The sequence below is a fragment of the Delphinus delphis genome, chromosome 3, assembly GCF_949987515.2.
Source record: "Delphinus delphis chromosome 3, mDelDel1.2, whole genome shotgun sequence".
Lineage (NCBI taxonomy): Eukaryota > Metazoa > Chordata > Mammalia > Artiodactyla > Delphinidae > Delphinus > Delphinus delphis.
The window spans coordinates 61,711,390-61,728,156 of record NC_082685.1 but is presented as its reverse complement, the minus strand read 5'-3'; the positions used below and the strand labels follow the sequence as shown (position 1 = coordinate 61,728,156).

The 16,767-nt window shown below is 36.3% G+C and overlaps 1 protein-coding gene across 1 annotated transcript in view; it reads right to left on the bottom strand.

The window, feature by feature from the left end:
* Positions 1–16,767, bottom strand: part of CDKL3 (cyclin dependent kinase like 3) — an 86,299-nt gene that overhangs the window by 62,691 nt on the left and 6,841 nt on the right. Inside the window, exons 3-4 of the mRNA XM_060008838.1 lie at positions 14,582–14,776; positions 6,441–6,619 (exon numbers count right to left, since the gene is read on the bottom strand). Of these exons, the coding sequence (XP_059864821.1) occupies positions 6,441–6,619; positions 14,582–14,776 (374 nt within the window). The remainder of the gene's footprint in view (positions 1–6,440; positions 6,620–14,581; positions 14,777–16,767) is intronic.

Sequence of the window (16,767 nt, the reverse complement as noted above, 5' to 3'; positions counted from 1 at the left end):
TCAAAAAATAGAAGAAGTATGAACAGTTCCCAACTCCTTTTTAGAAACCAGTATTATCGTGATACCAAAATCAGACAAAAACATCACTAGAAAAGAAAACTACACACCAATATCTTTTACACATATGGACACAAAAATTCTCAACAAAATACTAGCAAATTGAATCTAGCAACATATAAAAAGAATTATACACCATGATTAAGTGGGATTTATCCCAGGAACACAGGTTAGCTCAACATGGAAAAATCAATTAATGTAATACATTATATCAATAGATTAAAAAACAATAATTCACATGATCATCTCAGCAGGTGCAGAAAAAGCATTTGACCAATACCCTTCCATGATAAAAACCCTCAATAAACTAGGAATTAAAAGGAAACTTTGTCAACACAACAAAGGGTACCTATGAAAAACCCACAGCTAACATCATACTTAATAGTGAAAAGATGGGGAGTTTTTCTCCTAAGATTTGGAATAAGACAAGGATGTCTGCTCTTACCACTTCTATTCAACATTGGGCTGGAGGTTCTGGTCAAAGAAATTAGGCAGGAAAAAGAAATGGAAGGCATCCAGACCAGAAAAGAAGTAAAATTATCTCTACCCAAAGATAATGATCTTTTATACAGAAAGTATAAATCCACTAAACAATTATTAGAACGAATAAGTTCAGCAAGGTTGCAAGATACAAGATCAATACACAAAAATCCCTTGAATTCTTTTACACTTGCAATGAACAATCTGAAAATGAAATTAAGAAAATTTGATTTACACTAGCATCAAAAAGAATAAAATACTGGGACTCTCCTGGTGGTCCAGTGGTTAAGACTCTGCACTTCCACTGCAGGGGGTGTGGGTTCGATCCCTGGTCAGGGAACTAAGATCACACATGCCACGCTGTGTGGCCAAAAATAAAAAAATTTTTTTAATTAAAAAAATAAAAGAGGGCTTCCCTGGTGGCGCAGTGGTTGAGAGTCCGCCTGCCAATGCAGGGGACACGGGTTCGTGCCCCGGTCCGGGAAGATCCCACATGCCGCGGAGCGGTTGGGCCCGTGAGCCATGGCCACTGAGCCTGCGCGTCCAGAGCCTGTGCTCCATAACGGGAGAGGCCACAGCAGGGAGAGGCCCGCGTACCGCAAAAAAGAAATAAAAGAAAATAAAAAATAAAAGAATAAAATACTTAGGAATAAATTTAACAAAATAATGTAAAATGTAACAAATGGGGCCTAATTAAACTCAAAAGCTTTCGCCTAGCAAAGAAAACCATAAACAAAACAAAAAGACAACCCACAGAATGAGAGAAAATATTTGCAAATGATGCAACCGACAAGGGATTAGTCTCCAAAATTTATAAACATCTCATGCAGCTCAATACCAGAAAAACAGAAAACCCAATCAGAAAATGGGTGGAAGACCTAAAGAGACATTTCTCCAAAGAAGACATACAGATAGCCAACAGGCACATGAAAAGATGCTCAACATCATTAATTATTAGAGAAATGCACATCAAAACTACAATGAGATATCACCTCACACCAGTCAGAATGGCCATCATCAAAAAGTCGACAAACATAAATGCTGGAGAGGGTGTAGAGGAAAGGGAACCCTCCTACACTATTAGTGGGAATGTAAATTGGTAAAGCCACTATGGAGAACAGTATGGAGGTTCCTTAAAAAACTAAAAATAGAGCTACCATATGATCCAACAATCCCACTCTTGGGCATACATCCAGAGAAAAACATGGTTTGAAAGGATACATGCACCCCAGTGTTCATTGCAGCACTGTTTACAATACCCAAGACATGGAAGACATAAATGTCTATCAACAGATGAATGGATAAAGAAGATATGGTACATATATATAGTGGAATATTACTCAACCATTAAAAAGAATGAAATAATGCCATTTGCAGCAACATGGATAGACCTGAATATTATCATACTAAGTGAAGTAAATCAGACAGAGAAAGACAAATATCATGATATCGCGTATATGTGGAATCTAAAAAAAATGGTACAATTGACCTTATTTACAAAACAGACTCACAGGCTAAGAGAAGGAACTTGTGGTTACCAGGTGGAAGGGTGGTGGGGAGGGATATATTGGGAGTTTGGGATTGACATGTACACACTGCTATATTTAAAATAAAATGCCTTACCATGAAAAAATGTAAAATGTATGTGCTAAAAGCTATAAAGCATTGTTGAAAGAAATTAAAGATCTGAAAACATCTTACGTTCATAGATGAGCAGACTTAACATTAAGACAGCAATATTCTCCAAACTGATTTATAGATATGCAATCCCTATCAGAATCCTAGCTGTCTTATCGGCCAAAAACCCCACAAAATTGATAAATTTGATCCTAAAATTCACATGGAATTGCAAGGGTCCCGTAACAGCCAAAACAATCTTAAAAAACAAGAACAAAGTTGCAGCACTCACACTTCCTGATTTCAAACTAGCTACAAAGCAATGGTAATCAAGACAGTGTGGTTCTAGAACAAGGATAGAGATACAGATCAATGGAACAGAATCAGAAGTCCATAAATAAACCATCTGATTTTCATCAAGGGTGCCATGACCATTTAATAGGGGAAAAAAATCATCTCTCCAACAAATGGTGCTGGAACAACTGGCTAAACACATGCAAAAGAATGAGGTTAATTAAATTAACTTCATTTAAATTAATTAAATTAACTTCACATTTAATTAAAAATTAATTCAAAACAGATGAAATACTTAAATGTAAGAACTAGAAGTATAAACCTCTTAAAACAAAACAGAGGGGTAAATTTTCACAACCTTGGATTTGGCAAAGGGTTCTTAAATATGACACCAAAAGCATAGGCAACAAATGGAAAAAACAGATAGAATGGACTTCATCAAAATAAAAAAATTTGTGTGACAAAAGACACAATTAAGAAAATGAAGAGACAACTACAGAGTGAGAGAAAATACTTGCAAATATATACCTGATAAGGAATTTGTATCTAGAGTATGAAGAATTCTTCCAATTTAATAATAAAAGCCAATGTAATTTAAAAATGGGCTATGGATCTGAACAGACATTTCTCCAAGGAAGATATATAAATGTCCAATAAGCACATAAAAGATCAACAATGAAGTTCAACAATCATTAGTCATCAATAAATGCAAATTAAACCCATAATGAGATACTACTTCACACCCATTAGGATAACCAGAATCCAAAAGTCAGATAATAACAAGTCTTGGTGAGGATGTGGAGAAATTTGTAACCCTCATACTCTGCTGGTGGGAAAGTAAAATGATGCAGACACTTTGAAAAACAGTCTGGCATTTCCTTAGAAAACTCGACATGGGGCTTCCCTGGTGGCACAGTGGTTGAGAGTCCGCCTGCCGATGCAGGGGACACGGGTTCGTGCCCCGGTCCGGGAAGATCCCACATGCCGTGGAGCGGCTGGGCCTGTGAGCCATGGCCGCTGAGCCTGCGCTCTCCTGTGCTCCGCAATGGGAGAGGCCACGACAGTGAGAGACCCGCGTACCGCAAAAAATAAAAACAAAAAAAAATTCGACATAGAGTTACCATATGACCCACAATTTCAAATCCTAGGTACATACCCGAAAGAAATAAAGACACATGTCCACAGTAAAATGTGTATACAAATGTTCACAGCAGTATTATTCATAATAGCCAAAAAGTGGAAACAATCAAAATGTCTATCAACTAATGAATGGGTAAATAAAATGTAAATAACCATAAAATGGATATTATACAGCCAAAAAAGATAAAGTACCGATACATGCTGCAACACGGATGAATCTTGAAAATAGTTAAGTGAGATAAATCAGTCCCAAAGGACCAGATATTGCATAATTCCACTTATATGAAATGTCCAGAATAGGCAAATCCAGAGAAAATGAAAGTAGATTGGTGTTTGCCTAGGCCAGGAAGGGTTGGGAGGAAATGGGGAGTGACTGCTAATGAGCACAGGATTTCTTTTTGGGGTGACGAAAATGTTCTAAAATTGAATGTGGTAATGGTTGCATGACTCTAAATATACTAAAAACCACTGAATTGTACACTTTAAATCTGTCAATTGTATGGTATGTGAATCATATCTTTAAAAGAGCTGTCAGTTAAAAAGGCTAGATTAAACTAAGTAGATACACTTTTGTGTAATAAAACTATTAAAAATGCAAGAAACTGATTATAATAAAAGTCAAGGGACTTTCCTGGTGGCGCAGTGGTTAAGAATCTGCCTGCCAAGGCAGGGGACACAGGTTCGAGCCTGGTCCGGGAAGATCCCACATGCCGTGGAGCAGTGAAGCCTGTACGCCACAACTACTGAGCCTGCGCTCTAGAGCCTGTGAGCCACAACTACTGAGCCCATGCGCCTAGAGCCCGTGCTCTGCAACAAGAGAAGCCACTGCAATGAGAAGCCCGTGCACTGCAATGAAGAGTAGCGCCCGCTCACTGCAAGTAGAGAAAGCCCGTGCGCAGCCATGAAGACCCAACACAGCCAAAAATAAATAAATAAAATTTTTTTTTAAAGTCAATATCATGGCTACTTTTGAGGTTAGAAAGAGTATTGTAAGTGGAATAGGACACATAGAGGGTTTTCTGGGGTAGCCTGCAAAACTCTATTTTTCCATCTGGTGATGGAAGTATACATTTGTTGTGTGAGCTTTTCTTGTATCTGTGTTTTATTTTACATGTTTTAAAATGTAAAGATGTTAAAATTTAACATGTTTTAAAAACTCACTAGCAAATTTATTTCAAACTCAATGTGAAGCCTTGCATTAGAATCCAAACTGACTATATACAAGGCATCAATTTTGGCTCTCTAGAATACAAGAGATTACACCTATCCTCAAGGAATTTATCTTTCAGCAAGAAGAATATTTTAAAAAGAGGTAGATAGAACTAGGCCATATTAAATATTAACTGGCACAAAATCTACATATAATGTACAACAGGATTTAGAGAAGGATATGATTTGGGGAGCAAGGGATAGGAATAAGGGGGTACATCAGGAAAGGAATTTAAGTAAATATCACAAACAGGGTAAAACTGGGAGAGATCTTACAGAGGCTACATTGATTGAGCATTTACTGTTTTTTCATTTTTCTCATTCATTAAATCATTTAATCCTCACAATAAACCTATGAAACTGGTTCCATTATTATTTCCATTATACAGATAAAGTAACTGAGGCACAGAGGTGGTCTGCATATGGTATCAGTGATAAGTACAGTTGAAAACATACCCTGGATAGACTTTGGGTAAATTAGTTTACTTTTCTTAGTAAACTTACTCACTTTCTTACTTTTTTAGTGTCTTACTCACTACCTGCCTTAGTGTGTCATCTTATTTGAAATGGGGATAAAATACTAGCACCTTCATCAGAGGGTTGTTGTGAAAATTAGATAATTTAATGCATGTAAAGCATTTAGAACAGTTTCTAGCTTTAAAATAAGTACTTAATGATATTAGATTTTTAAAAAAATAAATTTATTTATTTACTTATTTATGGCTGCATTGGGTCTTTGTTGCTGCGCGTGGGCTTTCTCTCTAGTTGCAGTGAGCGAGGGCTACTCCTCATGGCCATGCACGGGCTTCTCATGGCAGTGGCTTCTCTTGTTGCAGAGCACAGGCTCTAGGGTGGGCTTCAGTAGTGTGGCACGTGGGCTCAGTAGTTGTGGCTCACAGGCTCTAGAGCACAGGCTCAGTAGTTGTGGTGCACAGGCTTAGTTGCTCTGCGGCATGTGGGATCTTCCCGGACCAGGGCTTGAACCCGTGTTCCCTGTATTGGCAGGCGGATTCTTAACCACTGCACCACCAGGGAAGCCCCGATGTTAGACATTATTATAATAACAGAACAATGGTTTCTAGGAAAAGCATGTGAGAATTATCCCCACTCCCATTTCTTGTATTCAGTTGTACAACTTGGTCCCTTTGTTCTTCAAGATTCATTATTTGTTTATTAGATTGTTGTTTCCTATACTGTTTCGCAATAGACTGAGACCTTTCTACTTTTTAAGGCATCTAGAACAGTTCAATTTAAAAATTATTTGCCAGTCTTTGCAAAGATTGTGCCGTATTCAAGAAGCAGGAAATCTGGCAGATCCTGTGGTAACACTGGCAGAGTATAGTAAATGTAGAGCCTACAGATAAGCAGAGGAGGCAACTCTGTTAAGAGTGGGGCACAGCTTAAAGCAAGCATGGATACAGCCTGAGGGGTGACTGCATAGGTTTTCCGGGGCTGGGGCCACTCAGCCCCAGAGGGCAAGCGTGGTAACGTCAATAGCAGGGCAGGCGCCTAGGGTCTCTCTGCTCTATTTTGGGGTGTCCCTTTTCTAGCCCAAACCCAGATGCAGAAGGCAGAGGATGTCAGTAGTATGGGTGACAGATACACCAAGGGAAAGGCCAAGCAGGATTCCCAAATATACTTACTTTCCATAAGATGTATCTTTTAATACTAATTCTGGAGCTCTATACCAGCGTGTGGCCACATAGTCCGTATAAATGTCTCCAGGAGCTGCTAGTGTTCGTGCAAAACCAAAATCACAGAGTTTAGTAATTCCTGACTGGGATACTAAAATATTCTCAGGTTTTATATCTCGATGAATGATCTAAAAACAAACAGAAGATGCAATAGATTAAAATGAGGTTTCATTATCTAGAAAATCTCTCAACAATTACATAGAGAAAATCTAGCTAATTAAGACAGGAAAGCTATTTTCTTACCAAATGCAAATGATTAAGTACACAATGCAAAAGCTAAATAGTTATATATTTTCAGTTCTTGCCCCATCCATCATCTCCAAACAAAGCCAAGAAAACAGACATAATACTGAAAAGGTAAATCACATTCATAAAAGGAAAAGTAATTAAAAGAACTTAATGGAAAAAGTTTAACTTTCCTTTAACCCCATGTCACACTCCAAGTACTGCTCTTTCTCTCATTTCCTTCGCAGCTAAACTTCTCGAAGACATTATTTTTACTCAGTCTTCACTTTCTGTCTTACCACTCATTCACTCCTCAAGGTAATGCAATCTGTCTTCTGCTCCCACATTCAAACTGCCCTAGCCAAAGTCATCAACATCCTTGTTGCTACATCCAACACACACCCCTCAATACATATCTTACTTGGTATCTCAGTGTAAAAGATATCAACCAGTCTTCCATTCCTGACTTCTGGGACCTAAAATTCCCCAGTCTCCTCCTATGGCAGTTCCTTTTTCTCTCTCTGTCCGTAAATGTAGGGTTCTGGTCTTAGGCTTCTCTTCTCTTACATCTTGTTTCCTGCACAATCTCAACTACTTTTTTTTTTTTTTTAGCACTTTCTTCACTTGGTTATGGGAATAGCATATTCTTTTGGGCTTCTTCCCATCTATTGGCTGTTCCATCTCAATCTCACCTACTATCACAGCCTTAGTAACTATCCATAAACTGATGACTTCCCTATTTCTATTTCTATCTTTCCTGGTTTCCACAAGGAATGGAAGTCCACAAGAAGTCCCACAGGGCTGAACCACACATCCCACAAACTCAGCAAATCCAAAACTAAACGCATCATCTTTTCTCCCAAACTCATTTGTTCTCAACAGTCCTTTAGCTCAGCAAATGGAACCAACATAGATCCCATGGCTCAAGCCAGAAATCAAGGCACTTTTCTCCCTCAGGTTCCATACTCTCTCAACCTGTCTACTTCTCTCCCTAGTTCAAGTTCCCTCAGTTCTCTCATCAAAATTACTAGCTTACCAAATGGTCTCCCTGAATTCACTCTAATCCCCTCCAATCCATTGTCCACAGTGAAATCACAGTACTATTTTAAAATCACATGTATGATTATGTCACTCCTTCAAGGATTCCCTACCCGACAGGACAAATTTGAAGCTACGTGAAATGGCTGGTAAGGCCTTATAGGATTTGGTCTCTGCTCACATTCTCAATGTCCCTTCGCTAGCCTATTGAGTATTAGCTTCCCAATTCTCCAGGTTTGTGTCATTATTTTTTGCATTTGCTGATGCTGTTCTAACCTCCTAGAATACTTTGCTTGGCCAACTATTTCCTCAGGTCTCAGCTGAGATGTTTCTATTAGATGTTCCTTCTATATGTTCTCACATTATTCTGCACTTCCCCCTTCACAGCATTTGTCATGCTTATTATTAATTGCCTATTTACTTTTTTGTCACTCCCGTTAGACTGTAAGTTCCATGAGGGTAAGATGTATGTCTGTTTTGTTCAGGCTATATCCCCAGAGCCCAGTACAATGCCTAAAACAAAGAAGGCATTTAAAACCTTTATCAAATGTATTAAGCACATTCTCATCACCAGAAAAGTATCATGACACGAGTGAAAATATCTTGGTGACAGAAATCTGGGATCTTTCCTTTTTTATACAACTTGCTGCTATAAGCCTTTGGGGATGGCTCTTGTTCTGCCTCACTCTTCCTCCTAAATGGCCAAATAATTAATTTAGGGTAATGAGTCACCTTAAAGGAGACATCTATAAAACTATATTAGTCCTGTTTTACTTCTACAACTTTTATTGAGTGACTACTATATGCCAGGCACTATACCAAGATCTGAGGATATAACATGAGAAAAAATAGACATGGAAAAGCACGTTAAGATACCATTTCACACATTCTGCCTACTACACATCCATCACCCTCCTCCTCAGTGCTCTAAACACGGGGGAGAAAGATTCACTCAGCTGATGTCCTAATGTTCTCACTCGTTTTAACAACTAACACCATGACTACATGCAGAACTCTATCCTTGAGAATCAAGCACTCTCTAAATCCCAACTTTTAAAATTCTGTGTTTTGACAACATCCTCCTTGGTCTTCCACAATCACTGAGACCTCTATAAACACAGTATTTCTTTCTATGTGTCTAGATCTTCTTTAATTTCTCTCATCAATGTTTAATAGTTTTCAATGTATAGGTCTTACATATCTTTTGTCAGATTTTCTCTAAGTATTTTATATTTTTGATGCCGTTACAATGGTATTTTTAATTTCAATTTCTGATTGTTTGTTGCTAATACACAGAAATACAATTAATTTCAGTATATTGATTTGTATCCTACAACCTTGATAAACTTACAAGTTAGTTCTCTTAACTTTGTTGTAGATTCCATAGAATTTCCGACATAGATGATCATGTCATCTGTGAGTAAAGACAGTTTTACTACTCAAAAAAAAAAAAAAAAGATACCACTTCACACCCACTGGAATAGCTATGATCAAAAGACAATAACAGGAGGATGCAGAAAAACTGGAATACATTGTTGATGGGGATGTAAAATGGTACAACCACTTTGGAAAAAGTTTGGTAGTTTCTTTAAAAAGTTGAAACATAAACTAACCATGTGATGCAGTAGCATTCTTAGCTTGTCCTATTTCTATTGCTCTCTCCCCAGCTTCTGGTAGCTTTGTAAACCAACAGCCCGCCAAATCATGGTGAAAACTAGCAGCCTAGCAGCCACCAGAGGGAGTAGAATAGGGCTGTATCTCCTCCAAAGCGCCATTCCCAGGTAATAGTCATTATTTGACATGTCTGGCAGATCACTGCAAAATCGTACTAGAAGTCTTGTCTTTACTGACCTAACTCAGAGCTGGCCCAAGAAATCAGCCTTCTTAGCAGCCACTATATAACATTATAGCCACCTGAGGAAGCTATAACAGGACAAACAACAAGCTGACCAAAATACTTAATTAAAAAGAAAGGCTTTTTAAACATGGATAAACAACAAGGTCCTAATGTATAGCACAGGGAACTATATTCAATATCTTGCATGATAAACCATAATGGAAAAGAATATAAAAAAGCATGTCTCTATGCGTATAACTGAGTCACTTTGCTGCACAGCAGAGATTGTCACAACATTGTAAATCAACTATACTTCAATTAAAAAACAAAAGAAAGGCTGGAATTGAAAGGTATTATAAAGTTTAAGCACAAATTGTGGTGAGACTAACAGGTTCAAATCCCTACTTTACCCCTTGATATTGTGAGAGTGGGGCAAGATTCATAAACATGGCTTCTTCATCTATAAATGGGGGTGAAATAAATACATATTTCCTAGTGTGGTTTTGAAGAATAGTACGTATGCCTTAATATCTGTAAAACACTGAAAATGTTTAAAATAGCGCCTCATGCATGCTGCCATAAAAATGTTGATTACTATTATGATTCTTCTGTAAAAAAGAATTGAAGACATTCTCTGTATTCTGACATGGTGTGACCTCCAAGATATAATGTTAAGTTAAAACAAAATATGTGTGTAAAACAAGAGAAAAGAAAGAAAGAAAGGCTGGGAGTGAGATGTCCGTAAAGGGTTTGAAAAGTTCCAACATATTCCTGAGAATCATGGAGGGTACATGCACAGCTGTGCACACACCCAGGGAAGACCTGAGATTGTCCCTAAGCTCTCAAGACTGGCAGACTTTAAGGTTCTACACAAGCAGGAAGGTAAGGCTAAGGCAGAGTTGTAAACTGCCTGCCCGAACATTGAAGACATGGCCCAACACAGATAAAGAGCCCTCAGTAAATATGGCTGAGAGATTTACTGGTTTCAAGAATTGAAGGAAATTTCTGTCCAAACCTTAGCTGACCACTAAACTAACTGAGCAGAGATTTTAGTGGTCACACGTGATAAAGAATTCAGACTTCACAGAATTAGTTCAGCAAAGTAACTAAACAAATAGCAAAAACTACAAACCCTGAGAGATGGGAAATTCTGACTTCCAGAGTTAACACATATTATTTTAAATGTCCAGTTTTCAACAAAAAATTACAAATGTCCAAAAAAATCCCCTCAAATAGGTGTGCAAAGAAACAAATATGGTCATGCACTGGAAAAAAAAAAAAAGCAGTCAATAAGAAGCTTTCCCTGAAGAAGCCCAAACATTGAAGCCACTAGACAAAGACTATAATTGGCTATTTTAAATATGTTCAAGGTTAAAGGAAACCATGTCTAAAGAACTAAAGTATGAACACATCCTACCACATAAAGGATATCAATAAAGAGAAAGAAATGATTTTTAAAAAAACCACTATCGAAAAGGCAAAAAGGCAATCCACAGAACGGGAGAAAATATTTGCAAATCATGTATCTGATAAGGATCTAGTATCCAAAATACAGAAAATACAACTCGACAGTAGAAAAATAATCCAATTTAAATATGGGCAAAGGACTTGAAGAGACATTTCTTCAAAGAAGATATACAAATATAAACTTGCCTATTCTGGATTTTTCATTTAAATGGAATTTATACTTACGTCTTTTGCATTTTGACTTTTTTCATTCAACATAATGTTCTCAAGGTTCACTCATTTTGTAGCACGTATCAGTACTTCATTCCTTTTTGTGTTTGAATAAATCCCACTGTAGGGTTGTACCGCATTTTGTTTATCCATTCATCAGCTAATATACATTTGAGTTGTTTCCACTTTTTGGCTACTTTGAATAATGCTGCTATGAACATTCCTGGGCAGGTTTCTATGTGAACATATGTTATCAATTCTCTTGGGTAGATACCTAGGAGTAAATGTGCTGGGTCATATGGTAATTCTATGTTTAACTTTTCGAGGAACTGCCAAGCTGTTTTCCATAGCAGCTGCACCATTTTACATTACCACCAGCAGTGTATGAGGGTTCCAATTTCTCTACTTCCTTGCCAGCATTCATTCTTGTCTGTTTTTTAAATTACAGCTAGACTACTGGGTGTGAAATGGTACCTCATTGTGATTTTGATATGCATTACCATAATAACTCAGGATATTGAGCATCATTTCATGTGCTATCAGCCATTTTTATATCTTCTTTGGAGAACTGTCTATTGAGTCCTTTGCCCATTTTTAAATTGGGCTGTCTTTTTATGTTGAATTGTATTTTATATATCCTGGATACTAGTTGCTTAACAGATATATGATTTGTAAATATTTTCTCCCATTGTGTGAACTGTCTTTTTACTTTCTTGATGGTGCCCTTTGATGCACAAAGTTTTTAATTTTCATGAAGTCCAATTTGTCTTTTTCTTTGATTGCTTTTGATGCATTAATACATGATCACACACAGATTTACACCTATGTTTTCTTCTGAGTTTTATAGTTTTAGCTCTTATGTTTAGGTTTTTGATCCATTTCAACTTAATTTTTGTATATGGTGTGAACTATCAGACTTTGGATTCAGTGAGTTTAATTCTCCTTTATTTTGTAGTGAAATGCTCCAAAACTACATAGAACTCCATATTACAATGATTTATAATAACTCTGTTCCATATGCTTGAATATTTTTGTTTAATTTTTTTTCCGCTGCACCATGCAGCTTGTGGCATCTTAGTTCCCTGACCAGGGATCGAACCCTGGCCCTTGGCAGTGAAAGCACAGAGTTCTAACCACTGGACCACCAGGGAATTCCCCTTCAATTTTTTTGACTATTGATTCACTTTCTTTGTTAGTTTTAAGATCATTTATATTTTTTTCCATTTGGATTCCATTAAGGCATTTTTGTTTGTTTTAGTGAACTATTGTTGACTTACAATATTGTGTTAGTTTCAGATGTACAGCAAAGTGATTCAGTTACATACTTTTTTTCAGATTATTTTCCATTATAGGTTATTACAAGATATTGAATATAGTTCCCTGTGCTATACAGTAAATCTTTGTTGTTTATCTATTTTATAGTAGTTTATTATCTGTCAATCCCATACTCCCAATTTATCCCTCCCTCCCTTTCCCCTTTGGTAACCATAGTATGTTTTCTACGTCTGTGAGCCTGCTTCTGTTTTGTATATAGATTCATTAGTATTACTTTTTAGATCCCACACACAAGTGATATATTTGTCTTTCTCTGATTTAACTTAGTATGATAATCTCTAGGTCCATCCATGTTGCTGCAAATGGCAATACCTCATCCTTTTTATGGCTTAATAATATTATATATATATATCTATTTAGATATAGATATATCATCTGTCTAAACCTATCATCTGTTGATAGACACTTGGGTTGTTTCCCTATGTGCTTGAACTTAAACACTCATATAAGCTCAAAACTGTTACTTTAGTTTTACCTCCTCTTTGAAGTTTTCTACTCTCAGTCTAGACCATACTGGTGTCTCCCATTATTCAACAAATATTTTTAAAGTCTACTACAGGCAAGACACTATAGGGATACAGATAACATATAACTATTCCTGACTCCTTATCTGCACTATTTAATGAGCACTTAAAACACACCTAGTGTTAAACACTACCTACTACCTAATTTGATCTTTATAAAAAATCTGTGAGGTACTATAGTATCATTTTACAGATGAGGAAAATGAAGTTCAGAGAGGTTAGATAACTTCCTGGGGCCACAGAGTAATGGGGCTACCATCTTTCATTGTGCAAGTGTGAACTCCACAAGTTGTGTGGTTATCCATACATAAGCTGGTGGGTGAAAATCCAGGACAGTCTGATTCCAAGGACTGTGTGCTCTTAACTATTACATTATACTGCCCCCCCATGGATCCAGTTGGCAAGGAAATTACAATCTGAATTTCCAGTTGCTATCACCACCACATTTTTCAAAGCTGCAACATGAGATGCACTATTACCAAGACAGCAAATTAGAAATTAAGGTATCTGAAAAAGCCTAGGGTATATAGATGTTATGCCTATATCACTTACTAATAAAACTATTTTTGAAGCTTGTACTGTGATTTCACAAACATACATCTAACTTTACAGAAAGTAGAGCTCATGTTGGGAACAAAGTATGTCCATAAAAACCTGCTGAGATAAACATTAACTAAACAATGCTAAAAGGCAGCACTAAAAATCAACAGTTGATCTTTCCTTTCTTGACTTAAATGACAAGGCTCTACACCCCTCAGCCACTTTATTTCTCTCTGTTCTTTCCCTAAAGGCATCCACCTTCTCTTGCCATTCCCCTGGTCTAGTTTCCAGTTCCTACCTCCAAACCTCCCTTCATCTGAGCTGGCTTGACTTTCGATGTTTTAATGTACTTTCATTAATAAAAGATGCCCCAGTTGACTGCTGATTCCTCTATACCTCCTTTAGCATCCCATAGTTGGTCTGCCCTATAGTTATACTATGCGTTCAATACGTTTTTTGGTTCTGCAACTGAATTATAAGGTAGTAACTCCCCTGATCTCTCCATTTTCAGGATGTCAATTAATATTGTCCAGAAAAATAATTTTAACAACTTTCATAAAAACAGAACAATGTTTAAAGGGCACTTACAATTCATATTCATCCTACAGTTTGGCTTATTTTTAAGCACTTACATTATTTTTTTAAACATCTTTATTGGAGTATAATAGCTTTACATTGTTGTGTTAGTTTCTGCTGTATAATAAAGTGAATCAGCTATACGTATACATATACCCCCATATCCCCTCCCTCTTGCGTCTCTCTCCCACCCTCCCTATCCCACCCCTCTAGGTGGTCACAAAGCACAGAGCTGATCTCCCTGTGCTATGCGGCTGCTTCCCACTAGCTATCTATTTTACATTTGGTAGTGTATATATGTCGATGCCACTCTCTCACTTCGTCCCAGAAGCACTTACATTATTATTGTGAAGATATTCAATTGCTCGAAGAATCTGGAAGAGGTATTTTCTAAGTCGTTTACTCTCTAGTCCATGACAATAATGTTGTAACTCATCTAATACTGTGTGGTCAATAAATTCAAACACCAAATGAATTTTCTTTTTCTGTCTAAAAACTTCAATCAGATTGACCAGGTTTTCATGACGAAATTGCTATTAACAAGAGAAATGGATTTTTAGTATTTCATGCACCATAATTTGCACATATAAGACCCATATAATTTTTAAAAGAAGAAATATTCTCTGCTTCTTTTCCTCCATGCATTTCAATAAAAATTTCTCAACTGGTTTGCTTACATTCCTATTTTTTAAATGTTAATTTATTTAATAATTAATATTTATAGAACAGAGGGAGATGTATTGCTTTACTTCAAGTTGACATTTGGTTGCCTACTAAAACAATTCAGAGTTAATGTACTAAAATGCAACTTGGTATTCTGCTAAGAGATATCTTCCTATCTCTTAAATTGGTTTGTGATTAAAAGGTCCTTATGATTTCAAATGAGCATGGATTCCAGTGCCACTGAGCATGTAATCTGAATTTACAGAAGTTAATTACTCTCTGAGATTTGTCCTGAACTCTCAAGAGTAAAATATAAGTTCCAGGTGGACGTTATAAATTCACCACACTGTAACAAAAGGGTATCAAAATATCCAGAAACTTTTCATATATGTGAGATACCAATTTATATCCATAGGAACTCTACATAAATATACAATTATTTGTGGGTACATTTTTGTTCATTGTCTGTAATAGTCTATTAAGCAACCAAACACATTTTTAGAATGCTAAGCACTCACTGTCAAGATAATTTCAAAATGTCAAAAATGGCATGTATCAGCTTAGAAAACAAAAGAGGTTTATCATTTTATGCTGCTAATTCTATTTTTTAACACACTGACTTAATTATAATCAATTCTCAAATATTTAACTTTCTCAAATTACCAAAAATATTTATTCATTTGGCTAAAAATTAAGGGGTATATTTTTGATGTTGGATTCATCAAAAAGCTTTACTTGTAAGAAAAAAGGTTTGCCTTTATTTCAATGGCACAACATCCATTTTTCTACTTATCTGTACTAATACATAGACTAAATTCCTCAAGACAGGACTAATAGAAAAACATGCCAAAATATAATGCCGGACTCCTTTCCTATTTTTGCTCCCAATCCAATTTCCCTGGTTGGTGGGGTGCCAGAGTGCTGCAGCAACAACATGCTGGCAGTAGCAAAAAAAAAAAAAGACTGCCTTTAGACACTATAATATTAATCCTTCAACTAAGGAAAATTACTGGTGTCTTGACCAGTCTTAATTTTAAAGGCAAAAGCAGATAACGATGAATGCAAGTTAATAAGCATTAAGGAACATCCATCCAGGGGTAAGGAATCAGTGACTTTCTCAGATAAACCATAAAACCACTAGAAATACTCCATTATCCTTTTTCAGCTTGTTTACTTTTGTTTTCCTTTATAAATAGAAAACTTTTCTACAGATATTCTCACTAATTACTCTAACTGTAATTTATTTAATGAAATTCCAGCAGATAAAACTTTAGTTCTAATTAAGTCATTATGGCAGTGTTTTTAGACTAAGAATGTTAACTAATCCAAGAAATCTCTCGTGGAATTAGATCTGATGAAACAAAAAATTCTACAAGAAATAAGCCAATGAGAAAAAATAGTTAAGCTATCTCTAAATAGTTTGCATAATAGTTGTAATAGTACATTTTCAAATTCATCTCTGTGTTCTTGCCACATATTGGTTATTTTTACAAAACAATTTAGAAGCAAAAAATAATTAGCTTAAATGAAACAAAGATGAAGAAAGAGCAAAAGATATTGCCTGGGAAAATGTCTCCTTCTAGTCAGATTTTCACTTACAGTGCACAAATTGCCTTACAGTATTATTATGCTTTAGGTCATCAGGATAAGGACAGGTATCGCTCACAAAATCATAACATCTTTACTGACTTTAACTTTCCTTTTCATTGTCTAGAAATAGAGCAGTTCCAACAATCTACACATGCCTAATATATTTCTTCTATTTAGAAAGTAAATTGATCCATCATATCTAATATAGACTTACAAAGAAAGAAGAGAATATTACTTTTGCATCAGATAAAAAAGAACAAGAACAGTATCT